General features: G+C 39.0%; 1 protein-coding gene across 1 annotated transcript in view; it reads left to right on the top strand.

Moving 5' to 3' along the window:
• Nucleotides 1-20,238, top strand: part of KNL1 (kinetochore scaffold 1) — a 29,283-nt gene extending 9,045 nt beyond the window's left edge. Inside the window, exons 9-26 of the mRNA XM_035111238.2 lie at nucleotides 104-156; nucleotides 1,071-4,640; nucleotides 4,983-5,121; nucleotides 7,117-7,184; nucleotides 7,488-7,580; nucleotides 8,006-8,121; nucleotides 10,031-10,118; nucleotides 11,209-11,325; nucleotides 12,531-12,618; nucleotides 13,095-13,178; nucleotides 13,668-13,707; nucleotides 13,817-13,918; nucleotides 14,896-14,996; nucleotides 16,131-16,199; nucleotides 16,529-16,638; nucleotides 17,385-17,503; nucleotides 19,093-19,215; nucleotides 19,322-20,238. Coding sequence (XP_034967129.1) covers nucleotides 104-156; nucleotides 1,071-4,640; nucleotides 4,983-5,121; nucleotides 7,117-7,184; nucleotides 7,488-7,580; nucleotides 8,006-8,121; nucleotides 10,031-10,118; nucleotides 11,209-11,325; nucleotides 12,531-12,618; nucleotides 13,095-13,178; nucleotides 13,668-13,707; nucleotides 13,817-13,918; nucleotides 14,896-14,996; nucleotides 16,131-16,199; nucleotides 16,529-16,638; nucleotides 17,385-17,503; nucleotides 19,093-19,215; nucleotides 19,322-19,436 — 5,195 coding nt within the window. The 3' untranslated portion in view covers nucleotides 19,437-20,238. The remainder of the gene's footprint in view (nucleotides 1-103; nucleotides 157-1,070; nucleotides 4,641-4,982; nucleotides 5,122-7,116; nucleotides 7,185-7,487; nucleotides 7,581-8,005; nucleotides 8,122-10,030; nucleotides 10,119-11,208; nucleotides 11,326-12,530; nucleotides 12,619-13,094; nucleotides 13,179-13,667; nucleotides 13,708-13,816; nucleotides 13,919-14,895; nucleotides 14,997-16,130; nucleotides 16,200-16,528; nucleotides 16,639-17,384; nucleotides 17,504-19,092; nucleotides 19,216-19,321) is intronic.
• The last annotated feature ends 1,658 nt before the right edge of the window (nucleotides 20,239-21,896 follow it).

The following is a 21,896-nucleotide window of genomic DNA, read 5'->3' on the forward strand; positions in this document are numbered from 1 at the left end:
AGCATGGTAGGTCTGAAATTCATGCATTAATTTGAACTAACCAGCCAATACTTTGTCTGTTGTGTAAATAAATATTTTTTTGATTTTTTTTCCTTCTCAAAAGGGATGAACACCTTACTTCATGCTCCCATCAGGATACCTTTGCAACAATTGGAGGTAAAAAAAATATGCATTTGTTTCTCTAACATAATGCTTTAAATCTAGGGTGTCTATTTGTGTACAATATAATCTAATAGTTAAAAGATACAACTATCAGAACAAGCTCTAAATTGGAAGTTATTACATCTCCCCCATACACACACACACACACACACACACACACACACACACACACACACACCTGTCAGCTTGAAGGCAGGTTGCCACCTGGGTTGCTCATTGGCTTAGTAGTAATGTCACAGGATCCTATTTAAATGTGCTATGTACACAGTAAGGAGTTTCTAATCCATGTATCTTCCATTCTAATCAAGACCAGTTTAAGGTGGTTGGGGGTCCTGGTGTAGTTCCTAACATTGTAATGACTTGCACTGAAGATTTAACTGGTAAGGTTGTGCTTACAGTGTAAAATTCTGTTCTCTTGGGCCTGCCCATCCCCCAAGTTGTTCAACTACAACTTCAATGATGTCATGGTGGCTGAGGTTGATGGGTCTTCTGGTCTAACATCTGGAGGACACCAGATTGGCAAAGACTGCTGTCAACAAAATAAAGAGCAACATACTTAAGAATACTTTCCTAATTTACTTTAGAAGACCTGGTTCCTCCCTGCCCCCAATCTCTGCATTGTTTGTTTAACTAGTCAGTGGTGTAAGCTGGCCTTACCATTTTGGTATCTGTGAAAGTTAGGTTAAATGTGCTTAGCAATGAAGTATAGGCGCCAGCCATTTTGCGCAGGGGCTCCATTCCTGGCCCCTACACGCGTCAGTGGAACGTGCATAAGCCCGTTCCACCCCCATTCCTCCCCTCCAAAAGGACCCGCGTGTTGGCAGTCGCGTGTCAGTTGGACGTGCCTAAAGTGGTCGCAGCCTGTACATAAGTCTCAGTAAACATTTTTCTTTTTCTTTTTTTAATAGGATAATGTAAACACTAGGCAAGAGAGGAGCAAAATGGATAGGACACTCCTCTTCTCAGATGAAAATGAAATGGATATGACGTCTGGTCACACTATAATAATTAACCATGCCACTGAAATCTGTCAAGACACTGAGAGGCCCAAGAGAATAGCTCTTAAAGCATCTTCATCTGCATTGGAATTGAAACAAGAAGTTACACAAATGAATGATCTCAGTTTTATTAGCTGCCCTACAAAGGCGAATGAGTCCTGTTTGTCTCAACAGAAGACAAACACTGAAAACACAACGAAAATAAAATTTGATGACTTCTTGAAAAGCTTGAAGTCCACTAAACTATTTCCTTCACCCATTGCTTCAGAAAAAACTGTGTGTCCTTCAAAAGAGAATGTATATACCTACTTAGAAGGGGGAAATGGCAAGAACACAGATATTGGAAGACCCGCTAACAGGCAAAACTATGCAAACATTAATGAAGGAGGTGTTAATATAAAAATTGCTAGTAGTGATGCCTCAGTGTCTTGTTATCAGGGAACTAATCCATTTTCTATGCCCTTTGGATCTGTTACTTCTATGCCTGTTCTGCATGGTAACACTAATAGAAAAAGTGGGGTTTTAAACAATGCAGCATGCTTAAATTCTGCAGATAAAACTTCTATATTTGGATTCGGTGAGGACATGGAAATAACTAAACCCACACACTTAATAGCTAATCCTATAAATGCTGCTGGATTCCAAGGTATGCCATCTCAAGAAATGGGAATTGGTAAGAAAGATAGAACTCTATTAGATAAGACAGTTTTCTTTTCCCTGGGTGAAGACAATGAAATGGAGTTTACCAAGAGCTGTACAGTAGCAGCGAAGTATGCTATACAGCAGTGTGAAAGAACATCTCAAGTGCTCTCTTTACAACCTTTGGATAAAACTGTTTATCATACCAAAATGGACGAGACTAAAGCCATAACAACCATAATAGATCAACCTGTAAAAGCTGCTGGTGTCCAAGCTATGCAAAAACAAAGTGAGTTGGGATCAACTAATGTAACCGAACCAGCTTGTGACAAAACTCTTGTATTTCCCCAGAGTAAAGACAATGAAATGGAGTTCACCAAGAGCCTTACAATGGTAGTAGAGGGAGCTTCTCTAGCAGAATCACAGATACCTGCAGGGAGTACCAACATGTCTGCATTTAGCAGTAACATGGCAATAAGCAAGTCCACAGCTTTTCCAGAAGGTAAAATGATTGTGTATATGCACAATGACGACATGGAAGTAACTAAGCCTATAAGTCACATAATGAATACATCTCAAGAAGATACTGGTTTCAAGCCTTTGCAACTGAAGAAAAAAGAGATGGACAATGTGATTCAATCAAGTTCAGCCAAGGCAGAAACTATGTGTTGCTTGGATGAAGACAATGAGATGATGTTTACGAGGAGCCATACACTGTCAGTCAACAGTGATGTTATTATCCCATGGGCCAAGGTAGCTACTCAAGTACTCTCCTCAGCTCCAGTAGATAAAAACAGTATATTCACACACAGCAGTGATGCAACAATAACTAAATCCACTACTTTTGTTCCTGCAAATAAAACGATAATGTGTAATAACTCAATAGAAATAACAAATCCCATATCAAGTACATTTTTAAACAGATGTTTCAAGTCTTTGCCGCAGCAAGAGATGAGCAATACCAGAATACTAGGCTCAGTTACAGATAATACTGTTCTTGCCCCACATGATAATGAAATGGAGATGACAAAGTGCCATACAGTAACTGTTAATGTTGATAACATCTCCCAGTCAGAAAACTCGCCCCATATACAATTTCATCAGGATAATATGAACATTGCAGGAACTAAAAACCCTAAGGGAAACTTGCCTTGGAATGTGATGAAGCTGGAAATGGATGCTGGATGGGAACCCTCGTCAGATCAAATTGCAACATTATCTACAGCTGGCACAGAAATGGTTAAAAGGCAGACAATGCCATTTGACAGCAGAACATCTCTGTATTCCCAGCCAGCTAGCCAGGATGGCAGAGAAGTCACAATCCTGCCACCTAGTGCTGTTGTTAATGGGAGCCTGCAGGCACCTGAGAAACAAGAAATGCTAACTAAAAACTTAAAACAGAATTTAGGTGGTGTACCTTTCCCTACATGTAGGGGGACATTGGAAAATATAGAAGCTACTAGATATCAAGCAGTTATCACTTACGACCCTAACTGTCCATGTGATGCTGAGAAACAAAGACCAAAGTCCTCCACAAGGTCAGAAGAAAAGGCTTTTGGATTTTTAGGCGGTGAGAACATGGAAGTGAATGGTGTTAAAATTCAACGTTTTCATTCCCAGACAAAATCTAGCTCTGAATTTCCCAATGTCAGTTTTGGGGGGAAACACGATGCCCAAATTGACAATGATATCTCTCAAAAATGCAATTCACCTGCCAGTGTGACGCTACCTATAGCTCTGGAAATTGTCCCAGAACAACAGAACTTTTTGAAAATCCAAGAGAAACGGCTGGAATCCTGCACATTTAAAGCTAATTTTGCAAAAGAATCTACACTGAATGATGGATATTGTGAAAAAAATGATTTGATGTTTCCAGTTAAAATGTGTGCGCCATATACAAAGTTACATGAGGAAACTGCAGTTGAATCAAACACAGAGAGAATGTGCATATCAACTGCTGAATGCAAGAGCCTGAAAGATGATCCAAGACAGGTTGGTAGCTTTGCTGGAGAAACAGAGGCTTTTCCAATTGATAAAATATCTAAGAAATTTGATACTGTGCTGTGTGATTGGAGTAGCACTGCAAAAGATAATAACTTGGACCCTCCTCCCATCAATAACGTTACTTCAGAGGAGAAACCGATCCTTTTGTCTAAACTATCTGATGTTGTCAGTGATTGTTCAAAGCTTAACGATAATGGGAAGAAGTCTGAACTTTTCCTACCCTCTCAAGACATTGAGAAAGAATTGCCACAAATGGCAGTGAAGCCAGCTGATCATTTGGAGTTGAGAGAAGATGTAAAAAATGTATCTAATATTCCTATTGCTTCTAATGAGTGGACAAACAATGATTTTACAGATGTTGCTCCTCTCTCTGTGCCCTTAAATGCCTTGTGGAATGATAGCTGCAAGATGAAAAAATCAGCCCTGGGTATCTTCCCACCTAAACTGCCAAATAAAAGGAAGCCTACTATTCCTAATGTTGAATATATTGGTGCCAGATCAGAGGAGAAGGTAGAAACTCAAGGTTCAAAAATCACTCAGTTTCTTAGGAGGTCCCTGGACAAAGTTACCTCCAACTTGAGTCCATCTCATTATATAGATGAAGAACTGCTTCCTGCATGTGTAGGTGAAATGGATTTTGATGAGTCTCTTGGTTGTGAAGTGCCAGAAAAGCTTATGAAGGAAAAGGAGCTTGCTGATACGGAAGGCTGTCTGCATGAAGTGTTTAAAACAAGTAACATGAAGAAAAGAGCTTGGAATCAAGATGATGAGAAACTTCAGCAGGAAAAGAAGCTCAAGACAGATGAGGGCTGGAATGATGCAGTAGAGTTAGAGCAGGTGGGTTTAAGATAATTGTTTGGCACTTGGTCACATTTTCTTGAGTCTGTAAAATCACCTATGAATTAATGAACAAAGTACATATTTAACAGTGGGTTTTATCCTAAAGGAAGCTGAAATGGTATAGTAGCTATAAATTCATTAGGTGGTTTGGGGCAACTGATTATTCTTTCAGTTGTAGTGCTGTGCTTCTGAAGGGTGGGTAAGAAAAAACATTTAAAATCAGATGGTCTTTCCAATATTTGGTGATCCACAACAAACTAAGAAATAGTTGAGTTGCCGTATCTACAAAATAATCTTGCTGATTTAACTTTTATTGAATAATAATAATTTTTATTTTAGCCCCTCTCTGGCACAATGTTGGCTCATGAAACACAGGAAGGTAAAAATGTTACCGACCTATTGGCTACAGATATGGAAATGAAGCAAAGCAGCAACAGCAGCTCTTTGGATTCGATTAAGGCTGATACAGACTTCTCTAGTAAGAATTCCTTCTTACCTGGTTATATTGATTTCAACTAATTCAATCAGTAAAGAACACTACAGTATCTTGTATGTGATAGAGGTATTCAGGAATGAATGGCTTCACAACCACACCTATGCAAATAGGATAGACAAACTTCTAAATGAGACACTCTCTTTTGTATTTAGTATCATCTAAGGCAGGCATCCCCAAACTTTGGCCCTCCAGATGTTTTGGATTACAGTTCCCATCTTCCCCGACCACTGGTCCTGTTAGCTAGGGATCATGGGAGTTGTAGGCCAAAACATCTGGAGGTCCGCAGTTTGGGGATGCCTGATCTAAGGGTTCCAATGGAATTTCTCAAAATAACTTGTCAAAAGATTATACCTGATCTGTGCCCATATGCATAGTCTTGCTTCTTCAGGTTACCGTTCTACTTTTGCAAGTCCAAGTAGACTCCCCCCGCCCTTTGCATTTCAACAATATCTTAGAGCAAGAAGCTGCTGGAGGAGAGGACAGCGAATTGAGGTCTACTTAGTTTGGGGCAATTTTCCTTTCTCAGCAGCCCTGTATCCCTGCACCACCCACTCCAACCCTCTGGTGAAACTTTTGAGTAGGTGCAGATAGCTATACAGTCAAACATCATGTTGCGTCCGTTGTGGGTTGCGTTTTTCCAGGTTACAAACGCGGCGGACCCGGAAGTGTTTACTTTTGGGTTTTGCCGCGCATGCGCAAAACGCTCTATTGTGCTTTCACGCTTGCGCAAAAGTGCCACTTGGGTTGCGGACTTTTTGGGGTGCGAATGGCACTCCGGAACGGATCAGGTCTGCAACCCCGAGGTACCACTGTAGTGGTGAGTTAAGCCAGTAAAAAAATAACCTTTTGTAAACTTACTTAACCTACTTTGAATCCTAACCATCACCTCTGATTAGAGTCTCCTCTGAGATGCTTCTTCAAGGTGGGAAGCTATAATTGAAAAAAGTGCTAGGTCCTCTGCTCTCATACAGTTTTCAGTCATGCTCTTACAACAATTCACCCTTTCTTCCTTTGGCACTGCTAAGAACGCAGTTGCCTTGCTGGCTAAGACTAGAAGTCCATCTCCTTCAATGTTCTGTTTTCAAAAAGAGCCAGCAAGCTCACACACAGGGTATGATGAATATAGACAGGCTATTTGCCCCAGTATTTATGGAAGTATATTGACACTAATAAGAAGCTTATGTTCTTAGCTGTTAGGGTTAATCACTATTGATAGATTGATCCTTAATAGCTATTGATGGTTGATCCACCCCAAACTTATCCGATGCTGTTGCATATTGTGGTAAATTCTAGAAGATACCCATGTAAGAAATAATAAGTCATTTTGCTTGTATTAAACTCTACCAAAGGCTATTGGATGGTACCTCCTCTCTGCCAGGATGAACATAAAGGCAAGGGAAAAACTAGCCTGGTCCCAGACATTGGTTAGAAATGAGCAACTGCAGAGAGCTGCTCTTCTCTCCCCTCCCCCGAAGAAAACTTCCAACTGCCAATTGCCCTGAGATTTGGAAGCAAAGGAAAAGGCACCCTGTTCTCTGCATTGGTCAGAGCATCAGGAGCTGCTGTGTGTAATCTGCCTTGAATAGCATTTGAATCGTATAAAGATTTAACATAACATTTTTTATGCTTCTAGTATTTTGAGAGTAGCATTTTGTTATTAACTACACTATTTGTATAGGGGTGTGGGGGGTGTGTGTGTGTGTGTGTGTGTATAATCACCTCCGTATTATGAATTGGGGGTGCAGATCTACTCGCTTACAGACACTTCATTGTTAAGATCTCAAAGATCACCAGGACTTGATCTAACAAAGATCACAATCCTAAATCAAATATAATAAAAATCACTTCAGACCACTAGTCTAGACTGAAGTGGCCTTTACTTAACATTAATATGTTGTGGGTATTCTGTATTACTGGGTATTCTGTATTAGAAATTGGGAAACAATTTCTTGTTTAACACGTCTGTTTTTCCCCTAGTTCAACAAAATAATGAAATGGAGATTCCACTTCTCACGAACATTATTTGTGAACAAAATTTGAAGGAGGTGTGTAAGAAGCTTAAAGCCCTTTAATTCTCTTTTCTATGAACAGTCTATTTATTGTTGCAGTTATAGAATAACACTTGTAGTGAGATCCAGCAGGCTTCCATTTTAGATGTGTAGGTAATTTAAGACCTGTTCAGATAGTCCTCTCCTTTACCAAAGGCATCTGAATGTTACTGCTGCGTTGATTTGTTGTGTTTGTGTTGTTTCTGCTGAGGCTGCTTTTTATTAATTTATCATTTTAATATTGGTATTATGATTTGCGTTTGTTTTTGAAGTAGCTATGTGTGAAAACTTCATTTTCAGAAACTGCAGGATGGTACTATCACAGTCGGTGAATTTTTCACACTCCTCCACGTTGATGCGATACATCATTACCAGAGTTTGCTCTCACCCAAAGTAAGCATACAAACATACAGATCTACATATAATAACATATGTAAAATATGTGTTTGGAAATTGTTACAAGACCCCACACTACATATACTAATCAACTCTTTTTGGCTTTCGGCTTCAGTTTCAGAATGAGCTTGGTTATGACTTGTACCATATGTTAACTGAGATCCATTAGTACTTGTATGTGTGTTTGTAACTCTTCATGCAGCCATTACAGTCGGCTACAGCTTCGTTAACCATGAGCTTGGCCAAAGTTTGCTTTTGTCTTTCTTGCTCTTGGGCAATTTTAAAAGCCTCTGGTCTCTTACTGCTGCAGCAATAAAGACACACTTAACATCCGGCTGTAATTCTTCTATTTGCACATACATCATGTCTTTTGGACTCTTAACTATATGAAACCCTGTTGACTTTTATTTTCCTCTCTATAGCATCCAGTTAACACAGCTCTTACCCCTGAAGATGAGTTTTTGAACGAGTACGTTTACTGTCCCAAGTTCCAAATTTACAAAGAAGATTGCCAAGCTCTCTACAAGATAATAGAAGAGTAAGATGCATGGAAATTTTGTTCATAGAGTATATTTTTGATTACTGCAACTTCTGTCAGATGTGTGTTATCATTGATATAAGTTGATCTCTTTAATAGGGTTTGCATGACATACTTGCTGGGAATTTCGCAAGTTATTGAAGTTTTCTGTGCGCCTTACAAGTATGCTGGAGAATGCAGGCACTTCTGATCTCTTCCACATTTAGCTTTTCCTCTGTCCCGCCCTTTGCTCCCAATTTTCTGGAATACAGTGACCATATCCGTTATCTGAACCCTCTTATTAACTAGAAGAGATTGAAATTGATCAGGCAACTATAAATGGTTATCTCCCCACCCCACCCCCCAGTAGAAACACTTCCACAATTGTTTTATTGTTTACGTATGAGAAATGAATGAAGAGAGATGTGATCTAGGTGATCTAGATGCTGGAGGATTTAATTTACTCTACCTTTTAGAACAAACTTGGCTGATTCACTATACTTCAAGAAATGTTCTACCGTAAGAAGCAACTGAATGCCATTCATTATGTTGCCTCTTCCAGGGTAATTGTACAGAAAAAAGGAGGCTGACAACATTGCCACCACTGTTTTACACACACACACACACACACACACACACCCCACTACAGTTATCTAGGAAAAGAAATACACATAATAATATATGGCTGCTTCCTGGAGCATTTTCACAAATATTTTCAACCTGTGTAGAAGACATCCCTTGAAAATAAGCCATAGTGTGTTTTTTTTGAGGAAAAAACAAATATAAGATGTGTCTTATAATATGAGAAACACGGTAGCTGTTCTAATTAGAATAAAACTGAATAAAAAAAGAACTAAGAGGCATCCCTCAGTTCACCTTATTAAAAACTTAACATTTATTTATTTACTAAAATGTTTTTAGTTATGAAAAAAAATTAGGTTGTTTTAAATTCACACAGAAATTGGACTTAATGGTGAACATGTGCAGAACAGAAACAGTTGTGATAAAGTACATTACTTCCGTCTCTAGATATAAGGTGCCTTTGATCATGTTGAAGGGAGCCCAGCAGTTAAATATGATTGGAGGTCAAAGTGAGCTGAATTACCTGTAGGTGAAATATGTGGCTAGGTAGTAGATCATCATGTTCTACAGCAGCTAAACCTCATTGAGGTATATTTTCCTGTAAAAGCTTGGGAGGCTTCATACAGATAGCTCAAAAACCCTTAAGCAGTGAGAACGAAAGGTGCTGCTACATCTGCATTAGGGCACCTCAGGCCCCTTTTTCAGAGAGACCTGAAAACGCTGCAGTGACCTCTGACACAGCAGAATTAGCTGGAGTCAGAAGAAGAAACAGGATATCTAAGTGACGCAGATGGGGCATTTTGGATCCTAGCCAATGTATCCCTGCATAGTTTAAAGTTCTGGATTGGATTGGATGCTGTCAACAGCATACTGTAGTCCAGTACACATAATCTCTAAATAGGACAAATCCTGCTGGATGAGACCAAAGGGCTATCTAGTCCAGCATTCTGTTCCTACGGTGCCTAGGGGTTGGTCACAAGTGCTTGCCCAATGAAATTATGTTCTCAGAAATGCTAGCTTAGAATAGTTTCGACATTAAAATACTGGTATATGAAGAGCAGAATATATTCCAGGCCAGAATCACAGGTCATTTGAAGGCGCTGCTTATTCTCTTTAAGATAGAAGCACATCAGAAAGCTAATATTATAATATATTAAAATGTTAAATATAACCAGGGCTTTTTTTCAAGCCGGAGCTCACTGGAACTCAGTTCTGGCACCTCTTAGGTGGGCACCATTGCCATTCTAAGAGAACAAGGGAGACATTCATGGTGAGTTCCGGCATCTCTTTTTCTAGACAAATTCCACAATATAATTATCACAATCATTATTTATAATTAATATTTCAGATTAAAATATGAAGAATACCAGCATAAACCTCTGGTGAATGTGAACAAAAGTCTATGGGGAGTAATGAGAACCTGTTCGGATGAGGAGGTATGGGCACCTGACTCATTCTGAGTAACTTTGTTTGTTTGTTTGTTTAGAAAACAACAGGCTTCTAATGCATCTCTCATGGCAGTTTGCAACAATTAAAAACAACAATCCCATACAGTGGTACCTCGGTTCTCAAACATAATATGTTCCGGAAGTCCATTCAACTTCCGAAATGTTCAAAAACTGAGGCACAAAGGGCTGGCTGCAAGTTCAGTTGGAAAAATTGGAAAACACGCAGCGGAGGCCGTTCAACATCCAAGGTGCATTCGAAAAAAGAAGCAATTACTTCCGGGTTTTTGGTGTTCGAAAACTGAAATGTTCAGCTTCTGAGACGCTCGAAAACCGAGGTACCACTGTAATAGAAAGGCAGAAGCAGGCTTGGCAGATCAAAACATTACAAAATGAAAGACCAATGGTTGCCAGAAAAGTAAACTTTCAGTCAGTTAGTAGAGAAGGAGCCAATTGGATCTCACAGCAAGGGTATACCACAATTTGGGCATTGGAAGTTCCTCTTTTGTCTCATCAACGATACCGTGGTCACAAGTGGGACACAGTTAGTATAGGCCTCTGCAATATATTGTACAAAGTGGTCAGGCTAATGTAAGAGGAGATGGTTTCTCAGTGATGTTTCTAAATCAGCATAATAAAACACTGCAATAATAGCTGTTTAGTTGGTGGAGGGAGGAATAATGCAATAAAATCTAGATCTGTAGCATTGAAGAGTAGTTTTATTCAAATGGGGTGTAGCCTGCATAAACTAGTTTTGTGGTATATTCTTATACAAATAATGAGTACACACAGAGAGGGATCTGTTGCAGACATGCATCAAGGGCCAAACTACACATTGCAAATGAAGCATGAAGCAACTTCTAGGGACACCTCCATAAAGAACTTAAATTTGCAGCCGGTGAGCAGACCAGTAACACATGGGGTGGGGAAAGAAAGTGTTTTCTGGGACAGCTTGCCTTTGAGGTGCTTCCCATTGCCAGTCAAGGTGCACTTGAGAGGTTCTGTCATTAAAAAATAAAATAAAACTTTCGTATTCACTTCCAGTTCCCTTATTCTGCTAATGTATTCCATTTCACTGCAGCTGGAACGCTTTAGAGAAGGGCTAAGAAAAATGAAATCTGTTTTCCTCAAGAAGAGTAAAGTTCTTGCTCACAAAGGAAAAGCAACATTATATGGAAAGCTGGTGCAAAATGGACAGGTAAATTTTTGAGGTAACCAGTGAGGTAATACTTGGCTGCCTTTCCATGTATAGAGGTGTCTTCCTTTTTGCATCCTGCCCTCCTTCCAATGAGTTCTGGGCATTCTACAAAGGACTGTCCTGATTTTTTTCCTCACAACAGCTATGACAGGGGTGGCCAACTCCCAAGAAACTGACATCTACTCACAGAGTTAAAGACTGACCCCCTTTTGGGGGGTTCAGGTCAAAGTTGTTTTTTTAGGGAAGAGGAAGGAGGCCCCGTTTTTGGGGGGCAAAAATGTTGAGCTTTGTTGTGGGGAGCCAGTGATCTACCACAGACGTCCAGTGATCTAGTGGTAGATCACGATCTACCTGTTGGATGTGCCTGAACTATGAGATATGTTAGGCTGAGAGATGAGGGCTCGCCCAATGTGAGCTTCATGCCTAAACAAGGATTTGAACCAAAGTGTCTCTGGTTAAAAGTCCAACACTGTAACTGTTGCATATGAGAGAGGTTGTCTTATTTCCTCATGTCCTTAAACACAGTTTGGTTCCTGGATTTAGCTTCACATTTATATTATGGAATAAAATGGGGAAATAGCATGGGTGCTAGAGGAGTTGTGTATCTCAGTTTGGAAAGTGGGGCAGTGGGAAAAGATAGTTTCAATGTAACGTTTAGCTCTATGGCTAAAACATATAATCCTGTTCTGTGGCTCTGCTTGTTTGTAGTATTCTTTATAATTCTTATTTTTGTTTACTAACATGTGATGTAGGTTTAGACTTTGAGATAAAGGGTACATAGTGAGCGGATTCCTTACTTGAACAAGACCCTGCATCAAAATATAGCAGTTCAGCTAGTGTACTAAACTGTCTCTATTCTAGTCCTTCTTCCCTACAATCAGTAAAAAGGCATAGTCATTCTGGTGTTCTCTCCTGCATGTTTTAATCTGATACTGTAAACTGATTTCATTTGGGGACCAATAAAAAGTCTGGGATACCTACTGTTGTCATGTTGCTGAAACAGCTTCTGTGTGGGCCAGAGCCCATCCTTTGGTGGGAAGACCATTAGGACATATATGTAATAGATAAATGTTTTTTAAAAAACTGGTTTTATTTAGTAGCCAGAAATGCCCTTTAATAAAATTTGCTTGCTAAAGATAGAATCTAGCCATATTTTACAAATTATATTATTATTAATAATAATAAATCAAATTTTTACATTTAAGCTTCAGTGGGAAAAACTACAGTCAAGACTGGCTAAAGTAGAAGAACTTATAAAGGAAATGGACAGCTGTATTCTTGCTCTGGAAACAGGTACAGTCTCAAAAATTACTTTCCAGTAAAGCCAATTTAAATTACTTAATACCTTTGCAGACTAAAGAAAGCAAAAAACAAACAAACAAACCCTGTAGCCCTATGACATAATTTGTTTGTTTGGTTTAGAATTAAGCCAAACTGGGCATACTTTTGTCTCAAAAATAAATCAACATTCTTATACACATTAAGATCACAGGACTAATAAGCTAAGAGCCATGCAGAGAAACAGGCTACGTAGAATAAGTCCTCTTAGACAATGAAAATCATTTGGCTTCTGACGCTTTTGTGGATACAGTCTGCATATTATTAGTCTATATGTAAATGGATGAACTGCTTTTTTAGAAAATGGAGCCTCACAGGAAGTAAAACGTTGGGAGCATAATTTCAAAGGTTGTATTTCCTGCTAAGTTGACCGGAGTAGATGTATAACATTTTTGAAGTGAATGTTCTTATAAAACACTGCTTAATTTTAGAAACTTCTGCATTGGAAGAGTCTGAGCCAGATGTCAATGATGCCATGGCAGAATACAAGTCTAAGATAAGAGACACTGAGAGAGGTACTGGAGCTGTTTTGAGCTGTATGATACAGAAGGCTGTTAGGACACTGAAATTGTTGTGGCTGTGTTTATTATATAGTCTCCAGATCTTCTTACTAACCTGAGTTGTAGAATGCGTCTTTCTGTTCTGCCATTGCTGACAGATATTTTCCTGTACTTGGGCTGCTTTGACTGATCTACATGGAGGTTACTACATATGTAATATTTGAGTATGAGCTCTTGAAAGCTTTGATTGGCTGCATCTTTTCAGTACACATACTGTACATGCTGTGAACGGAACACCTATAGGTTCTTCATATACAATATCCTGTATGTAGGATTCACTCAATCCTACACAAATTACATCCATGTAGGAATTGAACACCATTTGGCCTTGGAGAATAAACCTAATAGTGTGTTGAGGACTAGACCTGCTTAATCAGACAGAATAAACAGTTAATGCTTTTTATCAACATTTTGACTCTTAGTGTGTATTTTTTCATTTCTTAGAACTGGAAAACTACAAAGCCAAGGAGGAGGCGCTTCAAAGGTAGAATTATTAGTTTTTGACATGTATTTATGTGTTGTGAAAAATGCTTGGTTTTAAAACTATTCAGGGTATTTGGCAAATGTGTTGTGCTTTTGTTGTACTCCTTCAGAGAGCAATCAAATATCAGAGATAAAAAGAAACAGAGAGCTTCTGAAATAAGCCATCTGAAGGAGCAGGCAAACAGATGTCAGGAACTTACGAAGAAATACAAGTAAGTAAATTCAGTCAATTAATATATTGCTGTGAAGGGAATCCAATTCAAGTAATATATTGTCTATGTTTACGTGACATCAGTGGTATCTTCTAATTTTGTCCCCATGAGCTGGCAATCAGAGTAGAGGTGGGAAAACCATGGTTTCCAGATGCTGGCCATGTCGGTTGGGGCTGATGAGAGTTGTAGTCCCAGAAAATCTGGAAGGCCACAGGTTTCCTATCCCTGGTCTAGAGCAGGGTCCCCAAACTAAGGCCCGGGGGCCGGATGCGGCCCAATTGCCTTCTCAATCCGGCCCGCGGATGGTCCGGGAATCAGCATGTTCTTACATGAGTAGAATGTGTCCTTTTGTTTAAAATGCGTCTCTGGGTTATTTGTGGGGCATAGGAATTTGTTTGTATATTTTTTCAAAATATAGTCCGGCCCCCCACAAGGTCTGAGGGACAGTGGACCAGCCCCCTGCTGAAAAAGTTTGCTGACCCCTGTCTAGAGTATAACCAAATTGTTTCAACATTCCTCTTCACCTTCAAACAGAGGATGGCATGGTCCTTATAGGAATGGCATTTACTGCTTGGGGAAAACATTTACAAGTAATGACATTTAACATCTACTAATTAAAAAGAACAAGTGGGCACACACAAGCATAGTTTTTATCTTTCCTTATTTAATGCTTTGTTGCGTATGTTCCATGTGGCTCAAAAAGATTAAGAAATGGGTCCCTAAATACATGTTATGTTTAAACGTGGGTCCTAGGTCTGAAAAGGTTGAAGGTAACTGCTCAAGTCAACTTAGTGTGTGAGGGAGAAATATTGCAAAGGGGACAGAGGTTTTAGATAAAGAAGTTCATGACTAATGAACCCCAATTTTTTTTAAAAAAGTAAGGTAGTATTCTTACCAAGTGCCCAATATCTGAACATGCACTATCCTTCCCATTGTCTTTTGGTGAATTCATTTTTGATAACTTTTTCTGTTTGTAGCTTCTCTGAGTGGGCAATAAAAGAGTGGAATGATCACCAGGCTGTTCTCACCTTCCTTTATGATTCTGTGAAGCTCACTCTCAGCTTTGGGTGCCCTGTAGGTGAGTTGCAAAAATACAAAAACTCTATCTGCTATATGCAGCAGTATAAAAGCACCACTATCTACTCTAGATGTGTTTTTTGATATTTTACTCCTGCCAAAAGGTCCCAAGAGAACTCTCAGGTCTGCTCACAAACATCACAACATGATTTTTTTTTAAAAAAAAAAAAAGCTAGAAAAACACTAAAGCAAATCAGGCAAAACTGATTAGTTTGATAAAAACTGAGCTGTAAAAAAATGCATGCAACTGATGCAGACTGAAAAGGCATTTGGTCTTCAATTTTATTGAGGGACATAAATTTAGCTCTCTCTAAAGTGGTAAACCAGTGTTTGGGCTATCTAGATTACAGGTATTTAATATTTATTACAATTATTCCTACAACTATTCAGGATCCAAATTCTTCCAAGCCAGTTTACAAGTAACATAACAAAATTAAAATATTAAAATAAATCTGATTCCTTCCCACAGTTGGTGGTAGATGACCATGTGAAGCACACTGTAGAAGGAACAGACAGTGATCTCTTTGCTAGCTTCTGTCCCTTGTCTGAAATCCTCCATCCAGAGCTGTTGGTAGTATATGGCTCTAATCACCTTCCAAAATTGTGATACCATTCACTGCTCCAAAATTGGGTCAGTAACTCTTTGCCATGTCACTGTGCAGGAAACTTTCCTCAATGCTTCAGGAGTTTGCAGGGGTAGAGCTGGGAGTAGGACCTCATACAGATGACCAGGGAGATAGCTAGGTCTCATCCTAGCAGTTTCCACTCTTGGTCTCTGCAAAATCAGATTATCAAGCAGATCAGTGAGAAATGGAGCGTGGATCTTTGCACGAAAGTCTGCAGAATTGCGTCTTTGGTACAGTGGTATTGTAAGCAGCAGGGAGGGGCTTGCATGGTTGAATATTCCACTATACAAAATAAAAAATAAAAAAAATATTTCTACACTGTGAATCCTGCACATCACAGCAAAGGCTGGACCCTGACATGAAGGCTTTTTGTGTAGAATGATTTATTTATTTGAATTCTGACCTGTCTGAAGAGGGACAACCCAGACACAGGTTGACCATCTCAGTGAAAACTAGACCTCATTCTGAAATAGAATCATAGAACTTATAGTATGTCTCCTTTCTCACAGATGGTGCTGTTTTCAGCAACAGGTCCTGCATAAATATTGTTGGTGTGAACCTTGAATCACTGTTGAATGGTAAGGCTTTGAAGCATTTTGCTTCTGTGATATTTTTTTCTGGAAGGAGATCTGCATTTTCCAGCTTCTCTTGTGAAAAGTATTGCTAAACATCAATAAAACATGAAAAGCAGTCTTTATGTGAAGAACCTTCCTTTTTTCTCAGATAAAATTTTCAGCTAGCAATGAAATTCTCAGTGTGAAGCAAAAAGCAAAGCAATTAAATCAAACTAAATATCAAATGCCTTCAAGACTCATTCAAAATCATCCATGAGTTGAATAGAATGAAATGACTTGAATATAACTTAAACCTAAAACAGTGTTTGTTGTTTCTTTGTTGTCCCATACAGAAGCAAAGGCTTTGCCATCTTCAAAACTAGTACATAGGCTCATCTTCCAGTTTATAAACAGTCAGAGTTCATTGCAGGAAAAATGCTCAACAGTGCATCATCTTTCTCAGGTAACTTAACAATGAAAAGCAAAACGTGTTTTTTTTAATGTCGATATAATTTGTTCTATGCTGCTTTTATTGGAGCTTTGAAGAGTCAACAAAGAAAATCCAGAAGTACAGGAAAGTATACATTTTGGAGCAATTCTAGGTGGGAGTAACTTCCCAGCAGAACTTTTTCACCTGCTTTAGTGACACTGTAGTGACACTTAATGGAGGCTATGACTAATGAATGGAATTCAGCATCACACTCATCCAATCATTGCAGCTTGCCAGATGGAACAATTCCCCCCTCCTCCCCCTGTGCACAGTTCTGGGAGTTCTCCCAACCCCTCCCCACAAGCCAATTGCGGAGGAAGAAGGAGGGAGCCTTGTTGTGTAAGCAGAAGTCCTTGCACAGAGTTTCCACTGATAAGGCTGATTAGGTGAATCCTGCCCAAAGAATTTGTGTTGTGATTTTGCTTTATTGTTTTTCTGTATTTGGTGGCACTTTTCTAAGGTAGAAAAGCAATTTATAAAGTGATTACATTGAGTGTGACTTTTAAAATATAGGAATGCATATAAATGACAAAATTATAGAATAGGTAAAATTCAATGGTCTAGTTAATGTTGTTTTGTGTCCGGAGAAGGTTTGCACACATCCTCCTCCTTGCTGTGAAGAAAATGTAGAAGAGGAGTGGTGTACCTTTCTTCCCATCCTATCTCAGGAAATCTGGGGCCTAAGTTGTCATCATTACTTGCTCTGATTGTCCAATCAGGTGCTGCATGACATTTCTCTTGTGGTGAGTCGTTGTGAACTTCTAGGAGAAGAGATCGAGTATCTAAAGAGATGGGGTGGAAAATTCAATCTGCTGAAGACAGATGTGAACGATACAAAGTAAATGCTTAACAAAGTCTATTCTAATCCTCTAAATGTTTTTCTTTGGTGTACAAGTTAGGATTGGTGTAAAATTTAGGATTGGTAGAGGGTGTGTTACAATCCTTCCAAAATCTTTCTGGCAAGAATTTAATCTTTATAGCACAAAATTCTGGTGTGTTTCACCTCAGCAGGATTTTAAAAAGCCAGTTCCCCCTATATAGTACCCAAGCTAGCAAACAAGGAATGAAGTATCTTAAAATACAGTATACAGTATTAAAAATGCATTGCATGAACAGCAGCTAAGCTAAAGCATGATGGATAAAAGAGCAGAACCAAATTAAAACATTGTACTTCCAGAGCGAAAGATGAAACAAAACCAAGTTAAAGCGACTTCTAAACAAAAAAGAGCCTTGTCAAAACAAGATGGGCTGCCTGGTACCTAAAAGATAACAAGAAAGAGCATTGTGTGGATCTCCCTGACAGGATCCTGTCGGCTGGGTGCAATCATAAAAAGGGTCCTCTCTAGTAGCTAGCCACCTAATCTCAGAGGGCAGGGGTACCCAGAAAATGGCCTTTAATGAATGTAGATTCACTGAGGGAGCAAACAGTCCTCCAGGTGGCTTGGACTAGGTGTTTTAGGCCTTTATAAGTCAAAACCCAGCTGCGTCAATTGGCCTTGGCAGCAAGCAGGGGCTCTATGAAGGTCTTTAAGAGCTGATGTAATGTTTGAAATGGAAGGTCCCTGTTAACAATCTAGCCGCTGTATTCTGGACCACTTAAAGTTCTGAAGACTTTTCAAAGTCAGCCTGAATTGTTACTAATCAAGCCTGAATTTTTATTGAAGCATAGGTAGATAGTAAGGTCGTTTTATTACAGGAGGAGGCACAGGCAAAACCTGGAATTGGAAAAAGGAAGTCAAAGGCAAAACTATCACATTGGGATCCCAACAGCAAAGCTGGATTCAAATATATCCCTGAGTTACCATCCTGATCTTTAAGGGGGATTGAATTCATCCAGTACAAACTGAATGCCTCCACCATGATCCATTCCATCTACCCACAGTACTTCAACCCTGTTTGCGTTTGGCATCAGTTCATTAGCTCTCACTGTGCCCTTTAGATAACTGTTAAAATATCAGTGCATCACCTAGATTTGATGAAATGGAGAAATAGAACATGAATATCGGCAAACTGATTACCTCTCCCAACTGTTTTCACATAGAATACTTAAGTGTGCATGCACACAAAAGCTTATACCCAGAACAAACTTAGTTGGTCTCTAAGGTGCTACTGGACAATTTATTTATTTATTTTAACATTCAACAGTTACTGAGGCACAACACAAATAATTCTTTGTACAGTGGAACCTCGTGTTACAGACGGGATCCGTTCTGGAGGCCTGTCCGTAACACGGAACTGATGCAAGCTGAAGTGCCGCCTCTGCGCACATGCGCAGCGTGATTTAGCGCTTCTGTGCATGCATGAGCGGTGAAACCTGGAAGTAACCCATTCCAGTACTTCCGGGTTGCTGCAGGACGCAACATGAAAACATGTAACCTGAAGCGGATGCAACATAACGTATGACTATCTATTTTGTTTTATACGTAGAGTGAAGCTCTTGTTCTCCAGTTCTGTAGCATTTGCAAAGTTTGAAGTTGAACTGTCTTTATCTGCCAGCTATCCTGCGTCCCCAATAGCTTTCACCATTCGAAAATGCATCGGCAATCTTAAGTGAGTAAAATAAAACAGAAGGTGTGAGAGCAATAAGTTTTACTATAGTTTTGTGGGAAGGTTTTCATTTATTTGATTCTCATATGTATGCATTTTCTCTTCACAGTCAAGAGGAAATTTCTGTTGTTTTATCCAGTGTTCCAGTGGGACCCAACTACTTAAAGAGAATGGTCAATCAGATTCATCATAATCTGCTCCAGGGTCCTTCAATCCAAAGATAGCAGAGCAGGGTGTGGGTGTGTGGAATGAGCAATTATTCAGTAGTCAAACCTTTGCTTATTTTCTTACTAAGGATCACCACTTAGTGCTTTTTGCCTACTGAAAAGTGTATAGCTAAGGGATGTTGCATAGTTCTGTTGTTGTTTTCTAGCACTTTTTAAGGCTACTCTTAATTTCTGATAAATTAATTTTACTGCAAAACTGATGTTGCAATTCTACTGCAGTAGTTAGTGCAATTTCACAGGTCAAGTACTGCAATGATGTGTATCTTCCAAGGCCTACATGTGTATTAATAGCTAGCAGTAGTTTTTGACCCCTACAAAAATAAAGAAGTTCTGTTGTTAGAAAGTTGCCCCAAGGTTAATTAATTACAACTACAAAAATTAAAACATTGCATGTAGAAAAGTAGGTGTGTCATCCAATGTTTCAGACTTGTAATGAGGTGAGTATTGGTGCATCCATGCTTCTGTTGACTGAGTTATTTGGCTTTAGAGTGTCTGCCATTGTCACTAGTCCAGTCTGATTGTTAAGATTTTTAAATTATTCAGATAGATGTGGTTGCACCTCATATCTACAAAGCTTATATTATTATAATAAGGCACCCATATTTTCTCCACTGTGATCTCTATTTGCTGGATGATGTATGTATATGTGTAAAGTATAGCATTTTTAATGCTTTTTGAATTGTTTAGTTTTTTAAAAATTTTGTTACTTTTGGTTAATGAGGGAAGTATAATAAACCAACTTACACTAAAAAAATTGTCTTAGTGGTGACTTTTAAGTTTAAGTAATGCTGCCAACACTTCCTCTAAATCCAATGTTTACTTTGTTTTTAATGCTCTTTTCTGTGTGTGTTTGTTTTTTAATCCTTTAAACTGTTTGGATGATTTTGTTTTTGCTGTTTGTCTAGGGTTTCTTTCCTCTCCTCCAAAAATGGTTTCATATCAAAAGACTGAAAAAACAAATTACTCATTAGAAAACATAAATGGAATAAATGCAAAATATTACACATTCAGTTCTAAGAAGATTGTAAGTTATATTAATCATGGTATTGTGCTCATTTCTCCCAGCTTTTCCTTTCTATAATGCGGTGGTTGTGGTAAAATAACTTGTTTTGACAACCTATTCCTTGTTTAAATTTCTGTAACTGTTTGAGAAAAATTCTGAATATATTGGATGAAAGGATTCTTTCTACTCTTCCTTTCAATTTAATAACCTCACAAAGTAAGAAGATAAATAAATGTTATTTCACAGACAAGATGAGCCAAAGTGTATGCTTAAAAGAACAGCATACACCATTTTATAGTGCCCATTAACAATTAGGTACCGTATCTGAGCACCATAAACCAGGCTAGCAACCACTTACTCAAGTTCCTCACTCAGAAAGATGTTAGCAACCAGCTATCATTTATATTTTCTGGGTCCAGCTTAGGTTTTTTAGGAGTGCTTAATTATCATTTTGTTTAAGGAGGTTAACACCACTTCTCTGAAGGAGATGCTTACAACTCTTACTTGCCCAGACACCCCCTTCTTATTAGATGAAATAAGCTTCAAAGGACTGGTTTTTGACAGGTGGTCAGCTGGTGTTTGCCAAGCACGTTGTCCACATATTTGGTCCTCAGCAACTGAAAGTCGCCCTGTTGTTGCTCTGTACACCTCTACTAGCACAAAGGCATTATTCCAGCTGACAATCAGTGCTGTAGTGGCTGTTCTACATAGATAGCATTTTCTGACGAAACAATTACTATTGGTAGTAGAGCCATGTAGAATCAAATAAAGCAAACACCAACCTTCTTAGGCCCTTGGGCTCACTGGGATTTCTGAGTGAGTGCTCTTGGTACCACCTCCTCTGGTTCCTTCTTGTGTCACTCCCATGGATCATCCCTCTACTCAGAAGGTAGAGATGTTATGGCTGTGCTTCACCGTCAGAGGGCACTCCTGCTGCAAGTTTTTGACAGCTTTCAAATTCCCATGTGTTTTACTGGCTAATTTAAAAAATGGAAAGTTGCTGGTTGGAACTGTAGTGTATATTTGTTTATTAGAGTAGCCCATTGCATCTGCTTGGCTATCTGTTCCAGTTGATAGCAGGATGGATTGGTTTTAAATTGGCAGTTAAAAAAAATCCAATGTAAATCAAGTTACAGGTAGGTAGCCGTGTTACAACCGCAACTGTTCCAACTCTACAGACAGAGAATCTCACCTAAGAGATCTACAGCAAACCTTTTTAGAACTAAAATATCCACCTGATGAAGTTAAACAACAGATCAACAGAGCCAGACTGATACCTAGAGAGAACCTGCTGCAAGACAGACCCCAAAAAGAAAATAACAGAACACCACTAGTTATCACATACAGCTCCCAAGTTAAAACAGTACAACGCATCATCAGAGATATACAACCTCTCCTGGACAATGACAGCTCTCTTTCTCAAGCTCTGGGAGGAAGACCTTTCATTGCCTACA

Source organism: Zootoca vivipara, chromosome 1 (assembly GCF_963506605.1).
Source record: "Zootoca vivipara chromosome 1, rZooViv1.1, whole genome shotgun sequence".
NCBI lineage: Eukaryota > Metazoa > Chordata > Lepidosauria > Squamata > Lacertidae > Zootoca > Zootoca vivipara.